The sequence below is a fragment of the Drosophila pseudoobscura genome, chromosome 2 (genome assembly GCF_009870125.1).
Source record: "Drosophila pseudoobscura strain MV-25-SWS-2005 chromosome 2, UCI_Dpse_MV25, whole genome shotgun sequence".
Lineage (NCBI taxonomy): Eukaryota > Metazoa > Arthropoda > Insecta > Diptera > Drosophilidae > Drosophila > Drosophila pseudoobscura.
Window position 1 is genome coordinate 13,987,612 of NC_046679.1, and position 11,387 is coordinate 13,998,998.

The window sequence follows — 11,387 nt, forward strand, 5'->3', positions numbered from 1 at the left end:
GATGCTGATGCTGACCATGTCCAGTCAATGAAACCAATAAAACGGCACAAGCCTCATCGTAACATAAATACTTGTTAGTCGCCATAGAAAGCATGACATTCGGGGCCACAATGCTTGTCGTTTGTTAATCACCAAACACCACTCCACGTCACTCCTGCTCCGGCCAGGGCCAATCCATGGCCCATCCGCGGCTATGCATCATCAAACTGAGGCTTGCCTGGTGGGATGGCAGCCTGGTGCCTTCTTCTGCCTTTTGGTGTCATAAGGAAGCGTCTAAATGATTCATAATTTATGCCTGGGCTCTTTTGCCTGTCGCTGGCCGTGGTCATTGCTATTCCCATTCTCTCTCCCATACCCATTCCCATTCCCACTCCCAATCCTATTCACTTGGTCATTCAATGGTTTCGTTACTTAATTTTTCCAGCTTAACGCTATGGCTTGTGCCTCTTGGCCAGGCCTTCTCCTGCTGCTGTCTCTCCCTCACCCTGTCCTCTCCCTGTCTCTCTACTCGTGTAATTGTAATGCATTTTGGGCTGGTAAAGTGCGTGGCCGTCGTCGTCATCATCGTCGTTGTCGTCGTCGTTGTGGCTGTCGTTTGTCTGGGCGGTTGATAGTTGAAAAAATTACTTACAAATTACATGCGTAGCTTTTGCCCCCGTGCCGCCTTCAGCTTGTTTGCTTAATGTGCTTTGTGCCTGCCACACTAGAACGGGAAAGGCTGTGCCAGGGGCAGGGGCTGTGGCAGAGCCTGATAGGTATTAGCGCTGTGTCTCGTGGCTGGCTCGTAAATTGCATTTTCTAATTGAATTCTGAGCACTGCGGCGGCAAGTGACAGTCCGGAGAGGTCGCCACTATCACCAGCTCCATGGACACACAATCCTCCCAACCACCATATATGTATGTACATATTATATGCAGAAGTTGGGGGTAAGATCCAACACCTTCGGGCTGCCACTGGTTCCTAGAACTCGGCTCTGGTTAATTTCCCATCATTATTGCATTTATGCCAAGTGCAAGGCTCATTAGCATATAAAATATGGTTGTAATTACGGCTGGTAAATAATGCAATTTTGCAAATTTTATAGGCCATGTTTGTGTTAAATTAAAATTATTATAATTGAGTTATGGTGGAAAGGGCTGAAGCTGAAGTCGAAGGGCTCGCTGGCGAATATCTTTGGCTTAGTGGAATTTCGCGTGGTTTAAAATGCAGCGCGGAACATGGCCATAAAGTGTAGCTGCGTTTAGCTTAAACAAGTCGACAATTTAAAAAGCCAATTTGCGCATAATACGACGAACGTGAGCGAAAATTTAAAACAGAATCGCACACAGAAACAGGCAAGGGTAGCGTGTTTCGCTTGCCTGTATGTCCGCGCAAATTTCCACGCCAATGACCATTAATGCAAATGTTGTTTGCTCATTACGGAACCGTTGACCGCCCACAAATACTCGGTCCTACCATATGACCCAGTTCGATCTGCCATTTGAATTCAAATTTGAACTCAATTTTACAATGCATCGATATGTCATCGATAGGAACACTGCCCATGCAACCTTGCGTCCGAGTCGATATCGAAAATTTGTTTTGTTCGGACTTTGTAAAATAAAAGAAAAAAAAATTGGGAGACGATAGGGAGTCTGTTGTCATAGCAAGTGGTACACGGTGTACTTTTATAGCCACTTACCAAATTTTCGATTACATGTATCACAGAAAATCAGTTAGCCACTGAAAATTGGCTCTTTCGACACGCCGACTGGCCTTCTCTATAAAGCATCGCCACCACGTGCTCTCTTCTAATGATTTATAAATAAGCAAGCCTGCAATTCAAATAAAATCATTTAACATCAAATTTGCGCGAAAGCATCTTGATTTTTATTCCATACATACATATACATATACGCATACATATACACACATATTCTACATTTGAACTCGATTGCGAGCCGCGCATGCGAACCATGAGACGACAGTCTGGCAGCACTCGAAGCTCAAAACGATTTTTTTTAATCTTTAATTTATTATTTTGTTTGCATCTAAGGCGCAGTAGATGGAATTTGTAATATTTTAACATCATTATCATTGAACGGTTTTAATTTGTAATCGTATGTTTAACCATTTTTGAGCTTGCGACGCTATCGATATCGTCGATCTGGCAGCATTGGCAAGAAGATCGAGCCATCTTATTTTTGGCATCTTTCTTCCGCAGAAAATTGCACAGCCGATTGTGAGTTTGCATTCATTTCGAGGTTATTTCTGGAAAATTGAACAAAATGGGAACTCGAAAGAAGGCTCCATTCACCGCTGGACAGTTCGTGTTCGGAAAAGTAAGAGGATTTCGCGCATGGCCAGGCCGACTTATTAATGAGCTTGGCAGTGCATACAATGTCTATTTCTACGGCACGTGCGACTATGCAAAGGTGCCAAAGAATAAAATTTTTGACTTTGCAAAGACTTGTAAGCGGTACGGAAAAGTGCACGATCGGAACTCCAAGGTCTGCCGATCGTTCCAAGAAGCAATGTCGCAAATACAGAAGGCTGTGTCCCAGCCCAGCTTGGATTTTGGCTACTTTACTATGGTGGCTCACCTAGAGCAAAACTGTGGAGAGTCGGACTCCGACTCGGACTCGGACTCGGGTACTTTGGATTTGAGCGGCGCCGAACTTAAGGGGAAACTTGTACCCTTTCGTCACATAGTCGCCGACAGCGACACGGACACAGAAATGTCTTCAGAACCAAAGAAAACTCCAAATTCACAATAATAATTCCTATTTTTCTGTGTGAAGTAATTTTAACCTCAAATTTTTTCAACGAATATGTATGGTTATCAAATAAGAAACCTTTGAATAAATAACACCTATGTAACTCCAATTTAAGCGGGAATTTCAGGAACAGGTTGGGATGCCAGTCGACTCGTCAAAATGGGTCGCGGGAATTGTTGGCGATTAGGGAGGAGCGGGCGTGCCTCTGGCCATAATGGCCGCTGCGTGATCTGCTGCTGCTGACCTCCACATTTCCCGGCCGCTAATCGAAGCCCACTTTGGGGGCACGTTTTCGCATTAAATGCTGCACCATCAGCACGGACAACCCCTGGACTAGCCTCCCCAGGGGCGTGTGTTTGCAGCCTGCGCCTGCAGGATAGTTTAGCTAAATGCCATCGTAAAAGAGCGTCGGCCGTAAAACAAACAAGCCTGCACGGAGCTCATTCCCACCCCAGTTTCGGTGATGGCCTCTGGTTTAATTGGACAACGGAACAGCAGCAGGAGGGACACTGCTCGATTAACAAATTATCGCCACCGCAGTAAATGAATCGTTGCAGCTTCCGCATCTGCAACATCTACTCGGTACCAGGTACTACCCGAATTCGGGTTAACAAGAGGGCTGCACTGCTGGGGATGCCCCTGCTCCAGCCTGCGATGACCGCAAATCAGATTCAGTGCGCCGGCAATGAGATTTCGCAACCGCATCAATTTGTTTTAATGCCAAAAATGTTTTTGCATTACTCCAACAGATTGCGGCAGCTGCCGAATCGGAGGAGGAGGAGTTGCCGATCTGCGAGATCTGTTGGTGGCTCCAGCATCCTTCCCGACAGCTGTCGTTGTCCTGTGTTTCTCTGCGGTCAGCCGGGGCCAGATTGTTAAGGAGTTTAGTCAGATATGCATATGCATGCAGGCTGTGGACTGGTATCCCATCTGATTCCTGGATGCGATTGGGTCCCGATCCCGGTCCCCTGTCCAATGCAGTAAAATGTCAAATTAATGTTACAACATGTCCAACAACTTTTGATGGCATTTGACAATGTTGAGTGGAAATTCCTGCAGGTGACGCAATTTCCCTGTAATTTGTTTGGCCGCACGTACGTGGCATGGGCATGGACATGGGGCATGGACTTCGACTTCGACTTCGTCTTCGATTCCATGCGGCAGTGTCAGCGCGTTTGTGCCTGCCCAGCATTAACAAAAAACCACTACGAAATACGCCAAGGGACCTGCAACTGTTTCGAGTTCTAGATGAGTGTGTGTGCTGGCTGCCGCTGCCACTGCCGCTGCGGTGTGGTTGGCTGGCTGGGGGCTGGGGCTTGCCCCGCTCGGTGTGGCAAGGTGTCAATGTGTGGGCATGTCGCACACGTGTGCTGCTTGCCTCTTGCCCTAGGGCCATAAATTTACTTAGTTTATTTGCTGCTACCACTGCTCCTGCCACAGACCAGACAATGCGGGGACGCGAGGCCCAGTTCAGCGGAAATTTGTGAAGGAAATCAAATTAAAATTTTGCTAATTTATCAGTCGCTCCAAAATCGTGCGCTCCAGTCCGTCCACTGTCCGCCAGGGGGGGCGCTAATTGGCCAACAGAGAAATGGTCAAAAGGGGACCTGAGGTGGGGATTGGACAGAGTTTGGTGCGAAATTTTTGCATTTTATCGAAACGACTTCATCAGAGCCCAGGTCTGAGGCCCGCTTCGAGGTCCGAAACAAAGGCATTCTAATTAAAATTCCCAAGTGTCAAAAATTTTATTTATTTCTTTGCCAAAGTAAGTGCATCAATCAAATTTTTGCACAACCAGCAATTAATTTTTTGGTCATCCGCAGGGGAGGATTGCCAGGGCTGAGAGCCGAGTGGCAGCTCTGTTAAAATCAAATTGCCGCATCGTTAACACCCCAGGGAAAGTCGATTGGATTTTGGAATTGGCATTGGAATTGGCATCGTATAAGAACTGGGTTTCACTGGTTAATCGATGACTGATTGTCCAGCCACACAGCAACACAGGGGAGAGGAGATGTGGTGTCAAAGTGGAGGTGGTTTGCTGTCTAGGGTATGCTCTCTATTAAAACGATTATGATAAGCCAATCCACCCCTGGTTTCGGGTGAGCACATGTTATTATTTTTATTTGCTTTTGATGAAGTGGTTGACTACAATCGACCCTCCGCAGCCACTTCTAGCCACCCTCAAACACAAGCTTCGAGCCCCCCGCTAGGGACAATGCCCAAAGTGGTAGAGCCATCAATTTTCTATGTTTATGGCCAGGCCGTCTTGTGGGTCAGCAGGTGGAAATCTAGCTGGTCTCTCCTCTGATTCATGCATAATTGGCTGATGTCGGACATTTGGTAATACACGACAAATGCGCTCCAAGTATGTCGAAGAAGACATCATCGAATTGAATATGCAAAGCATCAACGCATTTTTATTTGCCACAGTGGGTGGCATTCTCAATGGGAACACCGCAGCAGCACGGCGACAGCACCACACTAATGGAAACTTGCGTAGCTATTTAATTGATTTGTGCCAAAAGCTTTATAGGTTTTTAAAGCCAGCCCGAACACAGGGCTGAATAAATGGATTCGATTGTTGGCCAGGCCCAGGCCCACTCCCAGTCGCCATCGCAGGTAGGAGGGGGACAGAGACCCCCCGCCTGATGAGCGGGCCTAATTATGGAACGACCAAAATGGCAAATTAGCATAAAATTTAGCAACATTAAAAATTATACTTTATTGTGCTCCAATCCCTCGCGTGTGTGCTCCTTTTTATCGTTGCTCTGTGACTAAATTGATTAATGAGCCAATTTAATAGTTTCGTCTGCTTATGGAGATATTTTTATGACACTTCAAAAATTATGACGGGCATATCCAGGTATTTTTTCACTTTAACCGTTGGGCGCATGTTGCACAATTTGTATTCAGCCTTCTCGTTTTGGGCCCACAGTGAAAGTGCTCGATCGTAGTGCCGTTCCGGCAGGCGTAGAGCTCTTAAAATTTGGCTATAAACCTGGCCTTTAGGGCTGTGCGGATTAGACGGGTTTTCGTACGGCGTTGAGGTGTTGGCGGCATAGTTCTTTCACGGATTTCGGTGATAGGCGGTTGCGTGGGTGGAAGTTTTAATGGGTCCATTAAAGGTGGCTTTTGATTTATCTGGCTTTTTCCATTGAGATGCTAAAATAGAGGATGGAATAGGGTGTTATTGATGAGTTTTTAAGTAGCTAGAGATAGAGGATATAACCGACTCTTGGATACTATTGGCATGCTATAGTCGTATACCTTGCGTTTGCCCTTTTATGGTCCGATCTCGTAGATGGGTTGATGTTGCGCACCCAACCAGAATCTCTCCTTTATAAAATGACTCCGTTCTTATTTAATCTAACCAGAACCACATGGATTTCGGGTCTTGCAAGTGGATCTGTAAACCAAGTAAAGTAAATTAGCGGTGCTTGGATATAGACGGTACACAAATAAATCATATTACCCAACCTGTGCAATGCCTTAAACTTACTTAGTGTCAGTATATGGTTCGGATCCATTTAAATGGTGCACTCTTGTCTTCTTTCCCACTTCTAGTAGGGAGAAAACTGAATGGTAGTCATACATGTCTAATCTGAGCGACGAGTGAAGTATAATTCTTATTAAATGGCAGTACGAAAAGTTGCTTAGATATTAGACATTACCAATTGCTAGAAGATTCTTTTGCAGCTGGAGTCGGGTTTCTTTGCCTCCAATACTTCTTAAGGTCCGTTTATATTCAGTACTACAAATATATAAATCACATATGCACATACTCTGAGGAAAAACAGAGCAAAGCAAATCGTAATCTTTTAACAAAATTCGCATGCGCATCAGCTGATTATGAGACAATGTGACCATTTTATTAACAGCTTCTGACAGATAAGATGCAGTGTTGCATAATGCATGTCTTTTTGCGAGAAAAAATAATAAATTAATATTGTAGTTAAAAAAGCTAAGAAAAACATATACCATAGTGCGTGTGTGTGGTATTATATAAAACATTGTCAGATCAGGTTCGAATTCATATATAATTTTAAATCTTTTTCTAGTTGTGAATTGTCGGAATGTCGGGTGACCAGGTTGATGTTTCCGTCCGCAAGTTGCAGAATCTCACGCTGAATGAGGAAGTGGAGGAGAGCGTCTTCTTTCAGACCTACTCTCGCCTGGAGACGCACATGGACCTGCTAAAGGACACAGCGCGCACCATGGCCTACCGCGATGCCATTGAACAGAACCGACAGCTCTTCGAAGGCAAGGTCGTTCTGGATGTGGGCTGCGGGATGGGGATTCTCTCGCTCTTTGCGGCCAAGGCGGGGGCCAGCAAGGTGATAGGAGTGGAGAACGCGGACATTGCCGCACTGGCCAGCCAGATAGTGAAGGATAATGGAAAGGAGAACGTGGTGAATGTTGTCCAGGGGCTGATCGAGGAGGTGGAGCTGCCAGATGGCATTCAGCAGGTGGACATAATTGTGTCCGAGTGGATGGGGTGAGTAACCGAACCAGGGAGCACTCTCCTACTTACTTCTCTTCTCATTAGGAACGCCTTGTACATGGAGGGCATGCTGCACTCGGTGCTCTTCGCCCGCGACAAGTGGCTGCGCCCCGGAGGCCTGGTCCTGCCCAATGTGGCCAATCTGTGGATAGCCGGTGCCTGTGATCCGCATCGGTCTCTCAACAATGACTTCTGGAACAACGTGGAGGGCTTCGACATGAGCAGCGTCAAGATTCAGGTCTCCCATGAGGCGGTCGTGGACTGTGTAGCCTCCCAGAATGTGCTGACGAGCGCCTATCTCGTGCACACGACTCGCCTGGAGAGCGCCCTAAACACACCGATAAAGTTTCGCTCTACGTTTGAACTGGAGGTGCTCCGCACCGGGATAATCCATTCGATGATCTTGTACTTTGACGTGGCCTTCTTAGAGGGCCAGACGGAGACGCCCGTGACGCTTTCCACCTCGCCACATGCGCCTTGGACGCACTGGGAGCAGACCGTCCTGCACCTGGACAATCCCCTTTATGTCCAGGCCAAAGAACGGATCATCGGCGGGTTCGGGATGTTCCCCAGCTCGGAGAACAGTCGCTGCATGAACTTCGAGCTGGGCATCCGACCCAAGGGAACCAAGGGCCAGGCGTCGCACTTCAAGTACTTTAACTCCTCTCAGAAGCTGTAGCTCATGGGGATCGGGGATCGCATCGGATCGTGAGATGACTCAAATGCCATCAACAGATATTCGCCTTATTCGCGACGACCATTAAATGCGCTGAACAGAAATGATAACTGCCATAAAATGGGTCGTTAAACGAGGGTCGAGAAGTGCCTCGGGGACGGCAATCAATCGCGTCGAAGCTTAGAAAGTGGACAACCGAAATCGAAATGTTAACGACTTTCTTAACAAATTAATTTCGAAGCCAGAAAAGAGCTTAGATCCCCCAATCCAGACGCAGTCGGGAATGTGAAAATGTCTGTGTCTGCTGCTCTTCTCCCCTAATTAATTGATGGCCCGTCGTATAAATTTGTGAAAGCCAACGCCGTGGGCCCACAATGAACGCCTTTTATGCGTTTATAACTCTATTTACTATTTTAGCCATTTACATTGTCTCGTTTCGTCTCGAGGTGCCCTACACACACACAACACACAAATTCTGTGTCGATTTCGAGGGTCGAGAGGCTCCAGAAATCTCTTGTCAGCTCGTTTTGTGTTTGTGCATGGCCGGCCTTTGTTAATGGCAGTTCTTAAAAAGCCATAAAACTGCTTTATACGTTCATGAAATTAATATGCACACCATTATTGGACATGATTATAAAATATTGGTTATCTAGCGCACACAAAAGCGCCACAAATGAGGCAACGTCCAACGGGCAACGACGAAGATCTTTGATTTCTGGCCAACACTTGTTCCAGCGTTGCTCCCTGCGGCGCACATTAACAAAATTCTAAACAACAGCCACAGCTACAGCCACAGCTACAGATCGCAGCGTAGGCCCAACAAACATCTCTATTTGTATTGCTTCCCGCTTCACCCATTCCAATGGCCATTCCTTGTTCTCCTCCGTCTTGTTGTCTGGGTATCGGATTGCTGGCATTTGTCAACGGAGCGGGACACTGCGCAACGAGCCATCTATAAATTAGAGACTCGTTAGACAGCTTAACCCGGGGCCTGGGCCCATGGGGTTAGTCCTGCCAGAGCCTGTTGATAAGGTGCTGCGATCCCACACTTTTCTCATAACTAATTGTTGCCACTCGCTCTCGCCTGGCGATAAGCAGTGGAGATGTGGGGCATGGGAATGTTTTCAGCATTCAGTCTAGTATTCTAGTTCATAATTTTGGGAGAAAAAGTTTCATCATAGAAGCATTGGTTTAAAACTCCGATGCCTAACTTGAATAACCTCTACATATTCTCAGTTTGTCAACGAACGCGTAACAACTCACTTTAAACTAATAATTGTATTCCACTTTCTGAATAAAACTAAAACAATTTTTTTTTCGCGTACACATCAGAGACTAGAGATAAAAATGAAGTGTGATGTTATTCCCGTCGAAGATTATGATCTATTGGAGCTGGCCCAGAGAGAACTGGGCTTTGAAAGGATCCCGGAGGAGCAAATCGAAGATGAACCTTTTTTAGATTTGGATTATTTAGATGAGAATCAGGACCATACATATTCGGGGAATGAAGAGGATTATTCAGAGCAGCAGGATCCTGATGGGCTTTCGGAAGACAATAGGGACATCGAACCGCAGGACACACAGAATGATACGCTAGATATGGTGATGGATCAAAAGTCTGCAGTCGCCCTATGCAAGTTTATTAACCGCAACTTGAATCTATTCACCAACAAGGTAAGATATGGAAGGATGCAATTTTCCTCCTGCCGTCCAATAACCCCCCACGAACCCTAGATTGTCTTGGACGTAGGCTGCTGCTGCGGCATCCTCAGTCAGTATTGCATCCAGGCTGGGGCTTCGCTGGTCATTGCCACGGGCAATGAGTGTGCTGCTGAATATGTAATGGTGAATGCCACCGCTCATGGATATGGCAATGTGTTCGTGCCGATGAAGGGTCCCATTTCCGAGATCGAGCTGCCCTTTGGCCTGACTCATGTTGATGTTATAGTCTCCGAGTGGATTGGGTTGGTACAGAGTTGCCTAGTCGATGGACATCGAGTGTCTTATACTTTTCCCTTCACAGGCATTCGGTCTTCGTGGGCTCGCGGTTCAAGGATGTTCTCTATGCCCGGGACAAGTGGCTGGTAAAGGGCGGCCTAATCTTTCCGAATATTGGAAAGCTTTATATGAGCGGCCTTTATGATAATCCTATCAAATACACGGAAGGTTATCAGGACGACACAATTGAAGACGACCAGGACAATCGCACTCACTCTGCTGATGCTGACAATTCCGATTGGGAAGACGATGAAGAAGACGATAGGCCAATGCCAACTTTATTAGAGGCTCATGTAGGCCCGGTGGATGTCATCTCCGAGAAGTTTCTCCTTAAGTCTGTCGATCTCTACACGGCCCAGGCGGACGAGGATTGCTTCAATACGCCCTTCAAACTGCGGATTCTGGAGGACGGGATACTCATAGCTTTTGCACTGCACTCCGAGATTTGGGTGTCCGTGCCCAAACAGAAGGCTAAGCGATTGTTCTCCACTGGGCCCATGCACCCCGTAACCTATCTGAAGCAGACGGTTTTGATACTGGAGAGACAACGTACTGTTGTGAAGGATACGCTACTGAAAGGTGTTTTCGGCATATACCACAATCAAATCCGACGTCGCGGCGTTGAGTTCTCCCTGGGGTTAAGAGGGGGCGACTTTGATCCAGACTTAGAGCCCAAGACAGATTCAGGCACAGAAGAGTACGATTTTTATTCAGGGATTGAGTCCCTGGGATTATTGTTCGGCGAGGAGCCAATGGCAGAACCAAATTTTGAAGTAGATCTCGACTCTGGGGCAGAGTCGCACACAGTGCCAGAGTTTTAGCGGGCACAAGAGTCAGGGGCAGGGTAATACATGTATTAGTTTTAGACACACAGTTTTGTTTAACAAATAAAGGGTTTCGAATGCAATGTTCATGCTGATGTCGATGTTGATGTATTCATGGCAACGTTTTAGGGCAGTTCCTCTGAAAGGCCAACACGTCGATCGCTGTTGCTGTTCCTGCAGCTGCGATGGGAATGGGGTTGGGGATGTGGATGGACTGACGGGATGGGGACTGAGCGATCGTTGGACGATCAAAATTTATGGCCGTGCTGCATCAATTAGGGCGGCGGCGATCCGACGACTGCTAACCGTTGCTACTCAAAGACAATGGCCCAAGCGGGGTCCAGAGTGTGGATCTCTTTTTGTTCGATTTGGGTTTGCCTGTTCCTCTTGTTGATGCTGCTGCTGTTGCTGTTGCTGTTGCCTTGGCTGAACTGATCGGTGTTTAGCTTTGACGTTGCTACAACGATTTAAAATGATGTCGCGCATAATTCACCGATCGAGGATCGAGGATCGGGATCGGGATCGGGATCGACGATCAGCGACCACGTTCTGCCAGACTGTGCGTCGTGATTTGGCTCTGGGGTCTGCCCTCGTTTACAGTAAGAGTTCTTTTGTTCTGATCTCATAACTG

At 46.9% G+C, this 11,387-nt stretch overlaps 4 protein-coding genes and 2 long non-coding RNA genes across 10 annotated transcripts; 4 read left to right on the forward strand and 2 right to left on the reverse strand.

The window, feature by feature from the left end:
* Nucleotides 1-2,149: 2,149 nt before the first annotated feature.
* On the forward strand, nucleotides 2,150-2,866 carry LOC4801650 (hepatoma-derived growth factor-related protein 3). Its single transcript, XM_003736511.3, has one exon. It carries the CDS (start codon nucleotides 2,269-2,271, stop codon nucleotides 2,755-2,757), a length of 489 nt encoding a protein of 162 aa, XP_003736559.2. The 5' UTR covers nucleotides 2,150-2,268; the 3' UTR covers nucleotides 2,758-2,866.
* A 775-nt stretch (nucleotides 2,867-3,641) lies between these two features.
* Nucleotides 3,642-4,160, reverse strand: LOC4801651 (uncharacterized). Its single transcript, XM_001358667.4, has one exon. The coding sequence runs from the start codon at nucleotides 3,912-3,914 to the stop codon at nucleotides 3,642-3,644; it is 273 nt and encodes a 90-aa protein (XP_001358704.4). The 5' UTR covers nucleotides 3,915-4,160.
* Nucleotides 4,161-4,412: 252 nt separating this feature from the next.
* On the forward strand, nucleotides 4,413-5,492 carry LOC117185666 (uncharacterized). 3 transcript variants are annotated; one of them, XR_004471139.1, is made up of 4 exons: nucleotides 4,414-4,522; nucleotides 4,581-4,856; nucleotides 4,923-5,253; nucleotides 5,316-5,492. It is a non-coding gene; the product is annotated as an uncharacterized lncRNA (long non-coding RNA). The 3 variants fall into 3 exon arrangements; XR_004471140.1 differs by having other exon boundaries at nucleotides 4,413-4,522; nucleotides 4,933-5,492; XR_004471138.1 differs by having other exon boundaries at nucleotides 4,923-5,492.
* LOC26532436 (uncharacterized) lies at nucleotides 5,261-6,581 on the reverse strand. 3 transcript variants are annotated; one of them, XR_004471137.1, is made up of 5 exons: nucleotides 6,429-6,581; nucleotides 6,235-6,358; nucleotides 6,025-6,163; nucleotides 5,478-5,919; nucleotides 5,261-5,415 (listed from the first exon to the last, which is right to left on the reverse strand). It is a non-coding gene; the product is annotated as an uncharacterized lncRNA (long non-coding RNA). The 3 variants fall into 3 exon arrangements; XR_001451707.2 differs by having other exon boundaries at nucleotides 5,276-5,415; nucleotides 6,257-6,358; nucleotides 6,429-6,578; XR_004471136.1 differs by lacking the exon at nucleotides 5,261-5,415 and having other exon boundaries at nucleotides 5,465-5,919; nucleotides 6,257-6,358; nucleotides 6,429-6,577.
* Nucleotides 6,582-6,611: 30 nt separating this feature from the next.
* LOC6897290 (protein arginine N-methyltransferase 1-like) lies at nucleotides 6,612-8,038 on the forward strand. Its single transcript, XM_015181854.2, has 3 exons — nucleotides 6,612-6,739; nucleotides 6,816-7,252; nucleotides 7,304-8,038. The coding sequence occupies exons 2-3, from the start codon at nucleotides 6,831-6,833 to the stop codon at nucleotides 7,935-7,937; spliced, it is 1,056 nt and encodes a 351-aa protein (XP_015037340.2). The 5' UTR covers nucleotides 6,612-6,739; nucleotides 6,816-6,830; the 3' UTR covers nucleotides 7,938-8,038.
* Nucleotides 8,039-9,154: 1,116 nt separating this feature from the next.
* Nucleotides 9,155-10,849, forward strand: LOC6897291 (protein arginine N-methyltransferase 1-like). Its single transcript, XM_002137414.3, has 3 exons — nucleotides 9,155-9,608; nucleotides 9,669-9,898; nucleotides 9,958-10,849. Exons 1-3 carry the CDS (start codon nucleotides 9,282-9,284, stop codon nucleotides 10,751-10,753), a joined length of 1,353 nt encoding a protein of 450 aa, XP_002137450.2. The 5' UTR covers nucleotides 9,155-9,281; the 3' UTR covers nucleotides 10,754-10,849.
* The last annotated feature ends 538 nt before the right edge of the window (nucleotides 10,850-11,387 follow it).

Coding starts and splice junctions, on each gene's coding strand:
- LOC4801650 (XM_003736511.3), top strand. CDS start 2,269: ATGGGAACTCGAAAGAAGGCTCCATTCACCGCTGGACAGTTCGTGTTC.
- LOC4801651 (XM_001358667.4), bottom strand. CDS start 3,914: ATGGAATCGAAGACGAAGTCGAAGTCGAAGTCCATGCCCCATGTCCAT.
- LOC6897290 (XM_015181854.2), top strand. CDS start 6,831: ATGTCGGGTGACCAGGTTGATGTTTCCGTCCGCAAGTTGCAGAATCTC. Junction 7,253..7,303: donor ATTGTGTCCGAGTGGATGGG/GTGAGTAACCGA, acceptor TCTTCTCATTAG/GAACGCCTTGTACATGGAGG.
- LOC6897291 (XM_002137414.3), top strand. CDS start 9,282: ATGAAGTGTGATGTTATTCCCGTCGAAGATTATGATCTATTGGAGCTG. Junction 9,609..9,668: donor TGAATCTATTCACCAACAAG/GTAAGATATGGA, acceptor CACGAACCCTAG/ATTGTCTTGGACGTAGGCTG. Junction 9,899..9,957: donor ATAGTCTCCGAGTGGATTGG/GTTGGTACAGAG, acceptor TTCCCTTCACAG/GCATTCGGTCTTCGTGGGCT.